The sequence below is a fragment of the Falco naumanni genome, chromosome W, assembly GCF_017639655.2.
Source record: "Falco naumanni isolate bFalNau1 chromosome W, bFalNau1.pat, whole genome shotgun sequence".
NCBI classification, from domain to species: domain Eukaryota; kingdom Metazoa; phylum Chordata; class Aves; order Falconiformes; family Falconidae; genus Falco; species Falco naumanni.
Genome location: NC_054079.1, coordinates 15,902,599 through 15,914,966, shown reverse-complemented (window position 1 = coordinate 15,914,966; position 12,368 = coordinate 15,902,599). Strand labels below are relative to the sequence as shown.

Genomic DNA, 12,368 nt, shown 5'->3' with positions numbered 1-12,368 from the left:
TCGCGTAGACAAGAGAGAAAAAAATATATGTAGCTAGCTATCCGCAGAAACCGCAAGTAGGAGGACGTATGAAAATGTAACCCTTTAGAGCTTAGCCAATTAGCAGATGACTTGTAGGCATAATTAACTGGAACTGTATATAAGACATAATTGCGCCGTAATAAATCGAAGCTTGCTTTATCACTCACATTGAGTCGGCTGCTTGCTTCCCCTCGCTCGTCGCAAGTGGTGCCCGAACAGGAACCCCCAATCCTTGTTCTTCACCGGACAGCGAGGACGGAGAAGCACTGGTAGCAGCGACCAGGGAGCAAAGATCGACTGATGCAGGCATCGTACCTCGATCCGTGCTTGAACCGACGACTAATCAAGGAAAGGTTCGCCGTCCGTGAGTGTCTACCCAGAGAAAAGGCTGCATCTTAATCAAGGAAAAGGACTGTTTTAAGCGCGCTATGGAAAAAGAGGTAGCACTCGCTCTTTTACAATGCTTTTTAGAAAAGCCGGGAGTAGGCCCTTTAAAAGATCTGGCCAGGTTAATTACTATGGGAAAAGCGAAAGGGTTTTTTACAGACCCCGAAAAAATGTTTGAAGTAGAGGAGTGGCGTGTGTTTAGGGACTGCTTGTGGGACTTAGTTACAGATGACGATAAGGCAGCAAAAGAATTGATGAAATCATGGCGTGAAGTAACTAATTGTGTAAAAAGATACCAAGCAGAAAAGCGCCTTGCTGCGGCAGTAACAAGCCGACTTGCAAGCGCAGATCCTAATGCAGGAAAAATTATGCTATGTGAAAATCACATTCCAATACCCCCTTTATCACAAACAATGCTCTCTGTACCACCTATAGAGCCCACTGTACCACCTATAGACCCTTCGTGTCCTTCGCCCCCCCCCCTTTTTTTTTTGGCGCAGTAGCCTCGGGGGGGGCCAGAGGGCGGGGACACATTTGATGAAAGTGCTGCTGAGGAAGAAAATAGCAGTGGGCAGTCAATACAAAATTCTAAAAAAAAAAAAAAAAAAAAAAAAAAAAAATACAGTAAAGAAACTGGTGCGTTCTACGCACATTAATTGGCAAAAAATAGCACAAGAAGCGGATGCTCAGGGAATATTTGATATTGCTGATCAAGTCAACCCCCCACAAGCTTTCCCTGTAACGTATCAGATGAATGCCGCTAACCAAAGACAGGGAACCTGGGAGGCTTTGATTGGAAAATATTAAGTCAGTTACGTAGTACAGTGAATGAGTCAGGCCTCCACAGTGAGCCCACCAGATACACCTAACTTTATGAAAGGGCCGTTATTGTGCCAGTGTATTCTGGAGAATAGTAACAGTTACACCAAAGGCATTTTAGTAACCCTGCCCTTAGATTCTTCTGTAGAAACAATGCTAGAGCGAATGAGTCGGGTGCCAGTAGGTCAGCAAGCCTTGCTAGTGGAAGCAATCCAAGCAGTAGGGAGAGATTTAGTGCAAGCCCAAAGTCAGGCATTTGCAGCGCTTGCGCCTCTGCGCCCCCCTGGGGCTACCGCGCCCCCGAAGCCAGCGACCACCACGCGCCGAGACTTCCTCTGCTATCGATGTGGGAAGCCAGGACATACCCGTGACCGATGTCGACAACGTCAAGTGTGGTGCCGAAATTGTCAGCAAGGAACCCACAAGACCAACGTCTGTCAGCAGACGGGAAACGAGAAACCGAGCGTGAGGAGCCGCAGCGCGTCGACCCCAATCGCGACTCCTGTCACCTTCACGACACCCCCTCCAGGAGACATGACCAACTCTTATCGACAGACACCGTGTTACAACCCGCCACCCGAGGGAGCCTCGGCCTGGACCTGGCAACAGCAGTAGATACAACATTAATTGACAACCGAACACAAAAAATTGCAACTCGTGTCCGAGGACCTCTGATAATTAATGGACAAAGTTATGGTGCTCTATTATTAGGGCGGTCTTCTGGTAGTTTAAAAGGGCTGTTGTAAAGTGTGTTGCTTATAGTAATAATTGTTAGCATTGCACTCGTATGTTTAAGCTGTGCTCTCTCTTGTATTCGAAAATTACTCGAGCATGTAACTGCACAAGTTTTGCTTGCGCAAAGAGAAAAAGGGGGAAATGTTGCAGAATGGCTGTGTGATCACGGCCATGACTCCCTTAAAGATCTTTGTGAAACAAAGTTAGCGTAAGTTAGCTGAAGCAGGCCTTGCAGCTGTGCTGAGGCACGCTGATAAGGAAGCTGAGAAAGGCACTGACCTTGTGCCTAATGTTGTAAATAACTTTGAGGAATTCGCGTAGACAAGAGAGAAAAAAATATATGTAGCTAGCTATCCGCAGAAACCGCAAGTAGGAGGACGTATGAACATGTAACCCTTTAGAGCTTAGCCAATTAGCAGATGACTAGTAGGCATAATTAACTGGAACTGTATACAAGACATAATCGCGCCGTAATAAATGGAAGCTTGCTTTATCACTCACATTGAGTCAGCTGCTTGCTTCCCCTCGCTCGTCGCAAGATGGAGTCAAATATCCTGTAATTTTTAAGCATGGTGATGATTTATGTCAAGATCAACTTATTCTTCAGATTATTTCACTCATGGATAAGGTGAGAATTGTTAATTCACATCCTTGTCCCTCTGTGTTCTTGATTTTTTTTCCTTGTCTAGAGCAAGACTGTTAAAAACTGTTACTGCATCCTATGTTTCTAATACATTTAAGAATTCTCAGATCTTAGTTGGCTTTTTTCTTTTCTTTATAGACATGCAATGATCCTGCATAGATGTAAATAAATAAATTGATAAACAGGCTTTCACTCATTACTAATTTCAATGAAGAACAGTGGAGATCAACATCCAACACAAATTGCTTTTTGGAATAGAAGCTGCCTTTCTGTTGCATTCATTTTTACTTTTTGTGTTGTTGTTTTCCTCCCAGCTGTTAAGAAAAGAGAATCTGGATTTGAAGCTGACGCCCTATAAAGTGCTGGCAACTAGTACAAAACATGGTATGAATACTTCTGTTTCCTAAAACTACAGCAATGGGAGGAATCTTCCCCCTCTCTTCATAGACTGTGTTGTGACACAGACTGTTTTCATCAGAGGTTTTTTGCTTACATATAGCATTCTAAAAAGGAGCTCAAATGTGTAAGTAAATGTTGTAATACAAGTCACGGAGTGACCTGAGTGACTACAGTATTCCACAGGTGACTCAACTATCTTAATTAAAAGAATCCTGGTCTGCATTTTGGACTATGTGAAAATCAGTAGTCTTATCTTTGCTGCTAGCTTGTGGTGTAATCTTGGACAAATAGCTTACAACACTCCTATTTATAGATCTTTGTATGAAGTGGGGGGAAAAGAACAAGACAAAACAAAATCAGACTTGTCTCTGCTTTTAGGTACATTCTGGACAACTATTTAGAAAGCCACTGATTTTCTTTCTCTTCTCATGAAGACTTGGAACAACAGACCTTTTGCAAGCTAGTTTGGTGTTAATGACAAGTTGGTTTAAAACTACTGAAGGCAGAAAATTGGGGCAAAACATGTTTGGTGTTTCTTTGCTGAGAAGCAATTGATTGAAAGTGTGTATTAGCATTGTCCTTTAATAAACATGTGTTACAGAGTGCCTTGAAAGCTGTATGCATTGGAGACTATTTTTGGTTGTTTTCTGTCACAGGCTTCATGCAGTTTATTCAGTCAGTACCAGTTGCAGAAGATCTTGCTACAGAAGAAAGTATACAGGTATGTGATGGGGGATTTTTAAGTCTTCTAGTGATCAGTATAAAAAAACAGTATAAATTGCAGGCTTAGATCTCCTACAAGTGTCTTTAGTCTCTCAGCTGAATTTTGTATCTGTTAGAAGACAAATTGTGTCTTGAAACATTCACAGCAGATTTTTTGCTTTAAAAAAATATACTTAAATCACCACAAGTATTTCATGTCCTAAAAGCAATACTGTTTAAATAATTCAAGTGTAATTTTAGTTGTGATATTGAAGGTCTGGCTTTGCTGTAATGATGAATGGAGGGTGCATGACACTTTTCTGTAGGGTTTTGTTTTAAAGTGTTTCTGTCATTCATTCAGTAGTTTTGCCTAGATACCTTGTCCAAGTATGTCTTACTGATATTTTTTTGATGGAACAGCTTAATAGTTTGTTCATATACTTTCTGAAGTCTGTTTCCCTGCCATGGTGGATGTATAGATACTGTGTAGGGTTCTGTTGTTTGTTTTTTTTACTTTAGCAAATTTTCTCTAACTGTCATGGAATCGAGTAGGGACATGTAATTGAATAGTGGCACATAAAATTCATGCTAGTTTCAAGCACAACACACAAGCTGTGTAGCAGAGCTCAGCTGGTTGATATATGTAGTTAGATAAAAACATTCCAAGATGTATAACTAATAAGTTTTTAAGTGAAAACACAGCATGTTTATATTGGATTCAATTTCTCACAGTACTTTTTTCCCTTTTTTGTAGTTTACACTGGACGCTTGCATTGTTCATAGCTCAGTAGCGGGGAGCCAAAGCAAAGAGCCCCCAGCTACTATAAACTACATATATTAAAAATACATGGATTAAAAAATACTCAGTATTTGACATTATCATTTGTTTAACAAATAAGCATATCAAGTGCTTATCTTCTTATCATTAATCAGACAATGACCAGCATCAAGCTGCATAAGATTTTTTTGAGCTTCCCATTCCATAAAGGGTACATGTACACATTCAGTAATCACACAGTTTAGAAAGTGTTTTCTTGGAAGTCCTTTGTAAACTTGGAAATGTACTGTTTATATTCTAGTCCATTACATGTTTTTATAAAGTAATATATGTAGTGTTGCTTGTGAAATTGTCATTTTGCAGTTATTTATAACATCATATTCTAACCTGAAATAGGTGCCTGCTGTTTTACTCGTTGTGCAGACATAAGGAACAATTCTTCCTGTGAAAAATTGCTAATCTAGACAGACAAGATGCCAAAGAATGTGATCTGACATTACTTCACAGATCAATGGCAAAATAAATTATAGAGCTCTGATTTCCTGTACCAAAGCATGATAAAATAGGTAGGCATTGTAGGTTACTTGGGAAGACAAAACTCCCTAATTCTGAACGTTGCTGTTATCCCCTTCCTCCTCCTTCCCCCAGCTTTATATGCTGAGTGTGACATCTTATGGTACGGAATATCCCTGTGGTCAGTTGGGGTCAGCTGTCCCAGCTGTGTCCCCTCCCAGCTTCTTGTGCACACCCTGCCTACTTTCTTGATAGGACATGAGAAGCTGAAAAGTCCTTGACTTAGTCGTTGCTGTATAGTATTTATACTAAAACATCAGTGTTATGAACATTATTCTCATCCTAAATTCAAAACCACAGTAGTGTATCTGCTACTGGTAAGAAAATTAGCTATCCTAGTTGAAGCAAGGACAAAACTGAATGAATGTTTTTAGGTGTTGTGAAAGTTTGGTTTATTCTTTTTGTAAATGTTCATCTTGGGTGTCGCAGCTGTTGTAATAAAGATGAACACTATATAAACATGAAAAAATGTTTCACTTCTGAAAAGATTTAAAGCAAATAATCTAGTACTGGCTGATAATACATATGTGCAGGGAATAAAAGGTGTTACCTGCTATAAACAGTCTCGAAATTACAGTTCATGTTTTGGAGGTGTTTCTGTTCCACACTCTGCAGTTTAGCGTTTGGATGGTCTGAAGTCTGTGTTTTTCTGTTGGTTTTGGTTTTGAGTGCAGTTTTGTTGTTTGTTTTTACATACGCCATGTAAAATTTTGGAGCACTGAAAGTATACATCTCTAGTATCCTGTTAACCAGTTAAAAATTCCCTTCCACGTTTTGCTTAGGGATTTCATTTAACAGAATCTTTCTACTCTGTCAGCTTTTTCTAACATCTCAGAAGGGCTTGTTTCTGTGTAAGCAGAGATAATTAAAGCTTCCTCTAGGTCTTAAAACTATGATACACATTACAACAGGACTGCTTTTCTAGCAAAACTTTCTTAAACAGCCTGCAAATACTTTCCTTCAGTACCACTCCTCTTTTATTAAGACTCATTTCATTTTGTCGTGATTTTAGTCATATGTCATCCAGATGCCTACAAAGCTCCTCTTACAGTGCTTGCTTAAATTTCCGTTTGCTTACTGGAAGAAACTTGTGCTGTCTTGGATTAAATTTAGCTATCTTTTGTCTCAGTCAAGACAAAAACAGTTTCCTTCTGAGTGGTGGGAAGGACTGTTTTAGCCCTGTCCACATTACATAGAAAATGTGAAGGTTCCATTTGATGACTTAGATTTTCATTTTAAACTCAGTAGCACTTGGTTATATTGTGGAATAGGGAGACCTGTAACAATGATAAACCTTACAAGAATGCATGTCCCAGGTTTAGTTACTAATCTAGACTGTTAGGCCTGTTTTAGTTTTTCATGATCTGGACTGAACAGTTTCCTGTGGAAGTATTTGTACTCATTAATTAATAACTTTTCAATGCATTATTAATTTTCTGAAACTGTTAATAAAATAAACTGCTTTTCAGTTTGAACTTCAGATCTGTTTCTTTTGCGTATAAGAATGAGATGATTAAGGTAAAATAGATAAAAGCAATATAAAATTAAATTATATTTTACTGGGTTTTTTGGGAGTAGTTGCTAGTTTAACAGATTGTAATAATGGCCATTTGTGGTCTTGACATAAATCTTCTTTTCTACCAGTTCTAAAGATCCTGTTTCAGATCATGTGGAATAACTATGTTAATGACTTCCCCTGCAGAACTTCTTCAGAAAACATGTACCTAGTGAGACTGGCCCTCATGGAATAAGTGCAGAGGTGATGGACACATACGTTAAGAGCTGTGGTAAGTTACAGGCTTATAGCTGGTAACTTATTATCTGAAGGTATATAGGACAGGGCTGATGAGGTATTAAGACATTTTCAGCTCAGATGACTGCAGATAGGGCACTATGCATGTACTTGCTGTCAGAATCCCTGTGAATAGTTTTAAGCTTGGCATGTCATACACAGTTCATCTCCTCAGTGCTCTTTTTGTTCTCCTTAAAGGAGACTGGAAGTTAAATACTTTTTGCTTTCTAGCAATAATCTTACCTCTGTCCCCTCCACATCATGAGTTAGGGTCTTTATAATGCAGGGAGATGTAAGGCATTTGTATAATAATAAATCATCTGTATTTAAGGTAGAAAATTTCCATTTCTTTTTAAAACTTTGGGTTTTCTGGGGATGAGGCTACATGCAGCCCCATGTTCCATTTGGATGACAAGAAAAAGTGGTAGTGTAGTTCTTGTTCAGTAAAATGACAGCAGTATTGAAATACCACTTTTCCATTCTAAAAAATAATAATAATATTAAAAAAAGGTTTTCAGTTGTTGCTTCACAGTATCTTTTCTTTTCCCCTTCTCTTTCTGATGCCACATACTTTAGAACTGATTCACACTGTTCTGGTTATCTGGTTAGAGGGTGAAAGTAACAATTTTAAAAGTTCAGTATTGATCACTACCTGGCTTACTGCTGAGTTTGTGAATACTGCTGATATATGCATTCAGATTTGTATCAATGTCTAATGCTTGTTTTACAGGTGTCTAAAATACTTCAGTGCAAAATGGTTATGCTCATTTTGCTCAGAACACTTCATCTTCCTTTGAAGTATCTTAATCCTAATATTAAATGAATTTAGGCTTTTAGTGTTAGGCATGTAATTGTGTGGTAAGAAATTAAAATCTATGTAGTACTGAATAAATTTCAGAGTTTTAATTTATTTGTTCAAATGTTCTTCATAGTGCTGATAATGTGGATTATTCTTCATCAGTACCACCTCTGTTCCCAGTTTGCAAGGTATATTTATTACTAGTGAACAAGAACTAAGATAAGGCTGTTGTTAATTGTGTGGAACTTGTTGCTCTCCAGGAAAGGTGCTTATATTCATGTTTATAATTTACTTGTTACAGCTGGTTATTGTGTAATTACTTACATCCTTGGAGTTGGAGATAGACATCTGGATAATCTTTTGCTAACAAAAACAGGTAATTCTTTTTAGTAGTGTAATTTTATAACAGCACTTGTTTAATTTCTAATGTGTCGCTACTGTTTTGCTCCATTTCCTTTTGACTATAACCCACTTGAGTATTGTAGATTAGAATATATTTTTAAATGTAAAGTTACATTGTTTCATCTAAGTTAATATTTGATGCGGTAAATCAAAGTTTAGGTTTAAGCTATTAAACTATTTTAAATTAGTGTGAAGTTGCAGTCAAAGAATAAGAACAAGTAGACTAATTGCTCTCTAAACATGTTAGTATACAAGATATAATGTGTATCTGATGTGGTTTTGTGTGGATAACTGGCTAGCTGAAAAAAGGTCTCATAGACATAGTCCAGCTGGCTGGACAAAAATGCACATCGCTCTCAGCTTATCTGAAGTAAAGCAAAATACACTGTCTTTGGCTGTCCTTGTTACACAATAACAGGAAGATTTCGGTGGGAAAAGAATGTTGCAGGTGGGAACAGATAACTACAGAAGAGAAACTAGGGGCGGGCTTGGTATTTAGGCAACTAACCAATAATGAGCTTAACTTTTGTAATATGTATGAGCTAATTATAAGAAGGCATAAAAGGTGACTGTAAGAGACAATAAAGGAAGTCTGCTGATCACTCATATTGAGTGACTGTGTCTTCCCTCCGTCGCGACAGTTTTGGTGTCAGTTTAAGAGACATTTATGTTTCTGTAGGTGGCATAAATTTAACTTAACCTCAACACAGACATGTTTATAAATACTGGGGGTTTTGTATAGTTTTCAGCTGGCTTATTTGAAAAGCCTGTGTTCTACTGTCACATTTTTTTCCATTTGAAAACTGGATGTGTAAATTTTTTCTTTATTAAACACAAAAATTTTCTTGAGTGATGCTACCTCTTTTGAAAGTAGTATGGGCCCAGTATATGGTAGAATTTGACTGCCTTTACCTAAGACCAAGAGAGATTTCATTGTTATCTTAAACTTGGATAAAATAATAGTTACATTTTTTTCAGAAATCTTGGTCCAAAGCTTTAAAAAAAGGATGCATTAAGAAGTATTTGTAAAATGACCCTGTTACCGAAATCTCAGAATGAAGAACTTATCGACACCAATGTGATGTAGATAAGCAGACACTTCTTTATTAACGGCCGGGTGCGTGAGTGAGTCTTCTCACGATCAACGCACACCAAATTTCAAAATCAGACACCATATATAAAATTTATTCATGCGTATTCATGCATAACCATGATATTTCCCCAAAATCATTAACATCTCCTCCTCCCATATCCGATTCTGCACAGTAGAGCTTAGAAAGGTCCAGAAATGGGTCTGGGGTACGATTTGGGTAGGTGGTATATGAGTCGGTGGTCGCGATCTCCCCCTGCCAGAATTACCTTTTACTAAAGTTCACGGTTTCTTGGCAGGTAACTACAAGCTGTTCCAGTCAACTCTTCCCAGTTCCCGTTAATCCTATATTCTGACATTTCAATACACTTTCTACATATGGAAGACTAGTTAACTACAAAAAACCCTTTCAAACCCTAAATTTATTACCTAAGTTTTAAACACTGATTCTAGCCCATTCTTCTGGCCTTGATACGGGACTGTACAAAGGATTTCATAACAGCTTTTACTGTGCAACTATAAGTTTCATTAAAATATATTTCTTATCCCTCTATATTTCTATTAAAAATTATTTTATAAAATCAAATTAAGTCATCAATCTTAACTTATTAACAAATCTGTAACAACCCCAACCCCAGGTATCCTAATTGTTCTTACCAGACCATTTAATTTTCATTAAATTGTTACGTTCCTGTTCAGTAGCTTTTTTTAACATGCTATCAGAAAGCAAATTCAAGGTCTAATAATTAGATGCCAGTTATATTTTAATAGTTGCCAAATAATTCTGCTTTTTTAATGTATGCTATTCCAAATACAGTAGGTATTTAGACAAGTATTATCAGTAGTCGTATGGAATTAGGTATTATCTTGATGACTTCAATGAGTTGTCCATGTGAATTCTTGTCTGAAATTTGACTTTCTTTTAATCAAAATCGGTCTGTGAGTTGTCCAGGTCTGTATGTTTTTCTAAGAAATTTACATGTTATGTCCCAGAAGTGGGAATGTCAAGTGAGGCCATTCAGTAGGATTCACTTAAGCATTTTCTATTCCCTAAGAATCTTGTGTTCTTGATGAAAACAAACCACTTTACACAAAAATCCAAGTGTTTCTTCATCAGTCTAACTGAGCTGGCTGGACTGTTTAGCTCCAATTGAGATTTTATTTATATATATATATATATATATTTAAGCCTTTTTAAACACAAAGAAGGAAACAGGCTCTTTAGTGTCCTGCTCAATACAAATTCAGAGCTGCAGGAGAGAAAGTAGAAGTTACTGTTTAATCAAGTACATCCTTTAGTTTGCAGCAGAACCCATGTATCTTGAAAGTTCAAAATAGCAATATGCATTCTGACGCTCCTTAACTTGTTCTAACTTTTTAAATATTTTTTTGTTGCCCTCTTTACAGATTCAGTAACAGACCAAGTAGAGTGAATAACTCTAGTAATGGTAAATTAATAGAAGATTTCTCTACCAGAGGAAGTGAAGGATTTGAAAATTAAGCTACTTCAACTATTAAAATCAATGGCTTGGGGTGGAGGGAAGTTGAAGTGTTTTACTTGAAAATTAATTTGTGTGTAGCTGCATGAACTTCACAGTTTTAACAAAGAAAAACATACCTTGTGGAGGAGAAAATTTTTGGTGGTTTTGTTTGTTGTTTTGGTTCATTTGCTTGGTTGCTTTTGAGCTACAGCTTCCCACAGGAGTTTGATTCCTTGAATACCTTCATTACATAATGATGAAGAGTTAGGAGTTGTGGCTAAGTGTTTATAATAGTGAAATGTTTATTAAATAGAAACATGTAAACAGAATACATGTAAATTAAATGGAAACATGTAAATAAAAAAGTAATTTTTAATATCCATGTGCAAGGCTTCCATGTGGAAGTTTACTGGTAAGGTTGAAGCATTTGTAAGTTTGAATCAGCATGCTCTGTATGGAAGGCTAGAAAATTTAACTATTGGGCCTTGGTTAGAGTAAAAGGTCTTGCTCTAAGTGCGTGGGGGAGCAACTAAAGCCAGCATATTTTTCCTTATCTGGTTGGAAGTGTATAAATGGGCATTTAAAAATCTGTCTTGATTTTTCATCTGCCTTGTCTGTCACTTGTCTAAGGTGAGAGGTATAAATTTTTCACTAGCAGGCACTGCTTGCATGATTAGAGTAGTAGTATTTTAGTGTTTTGATTTGGGATAAAATACATCTTACCTTTCTGTTAAAAAGTAACAGCACAGTGGTGGTTTGGCTTGGTGGAAGAATTTAAGCAGTACAGCAGAGGGCAGTGCAGATCTACGGTACTTTCTGAAACTGTTTTCATCTGCTACCTATGCTCTGTCACATACAGAGTGAGATCTTTTTGAGCTACCAAGAGAAATTCTTAGGTTCCATGTACATCAAAGGCTTACTAAAAATGCTTGTTTCTTGCTACTAAGAATCCCTTAGACTTAAGTTGGAAAAAGCTAACTTAATTCTTCTGTTGAAGAATGGAAGCTATATGTACCTTTCTTCAAAATTGTATGACCACATATGCATCCTTTCTTGATGATAATTATTTAATGAATTGAAGCTTTCCAACAGGGTAAAGAATGCTGAGTACCAGCAGTGGATTCACATACTTTTCTTGGATGTATATGGCAATAACGTATGGTTACCTTTTTTGGCTCTACTTTTTAGCTTGGTGGATATAGCCACATGTATGTTGGACTTCTTCGAATAGAATTATTGCATTATCTTCTAATATACAGATGTCTATGTTTATAACAGATATGGTATAATTTAAATATTAATAGATATCGAAGTTCTTAAAACCAAATTGTTTCCCATTCAGTGTTAGAAATGTATTTTTTTGCCCTATAGGATGAGCATGTCTTATTTGGGTCAAGTAATTTCTGTTGTCTTTCGTGACTGTTTTATGCCTATAGTTCTGGAAGTAGGGTGACTTCCTTTAAGTCGTCTTAAACAAGATACCTAGGCTTTCAGATTTTTAAATGCTGTCCCATTATACTTAAAGGACAGCTGCAGAAGTTTGCTTGGAAAGGAATATAGGGAACCTTCTGTCAAAACATCCTAATCTGTGAGTGCTGTTAAAAGTTACAAGTACGCTTGCATCTGTTTCACAAATGTGCATTAGCTTGTACCCTGAAGGTCACATTATATAGTTGCTGTTGCATGACGGGAATATTTATTTTCTCTGAGAACTTTAAACTTCCTACTTCTCTTGGAGATGAAAAAT

General features: G+C 37.2%; 1 protein-coding gene across 1 annotated transcript in view; it reads left to right on the top strand.

Annotated features, from left to right (window-relative positions):
- Positions 1 to 12,368, top strand: part of LOC121080419 (phosphatidylinositol 3-kinase catalytic subunit type 3-like) — an 89,493-nt gene that overhangs the window by 35,937 nt on the left and 41,188 nt on the right. Inside the window, 5 exon segments of the mRNA XM_040578439.1 lie at positions 2,505 to 2,590; positions 2,920 to 2,989; positions 3,661 to 3,725; positions 6,760 to 6,844; positions 7,950 to 8,024. Coding sequence (XP_040434373.1) covers positions 2,505 to 2,590; positions 2,920 to 2,989; positions 3,661 to 3,725; positions 6,760 to 6,844; positions 7,950 to 8,024 — 381 coding nt within the window.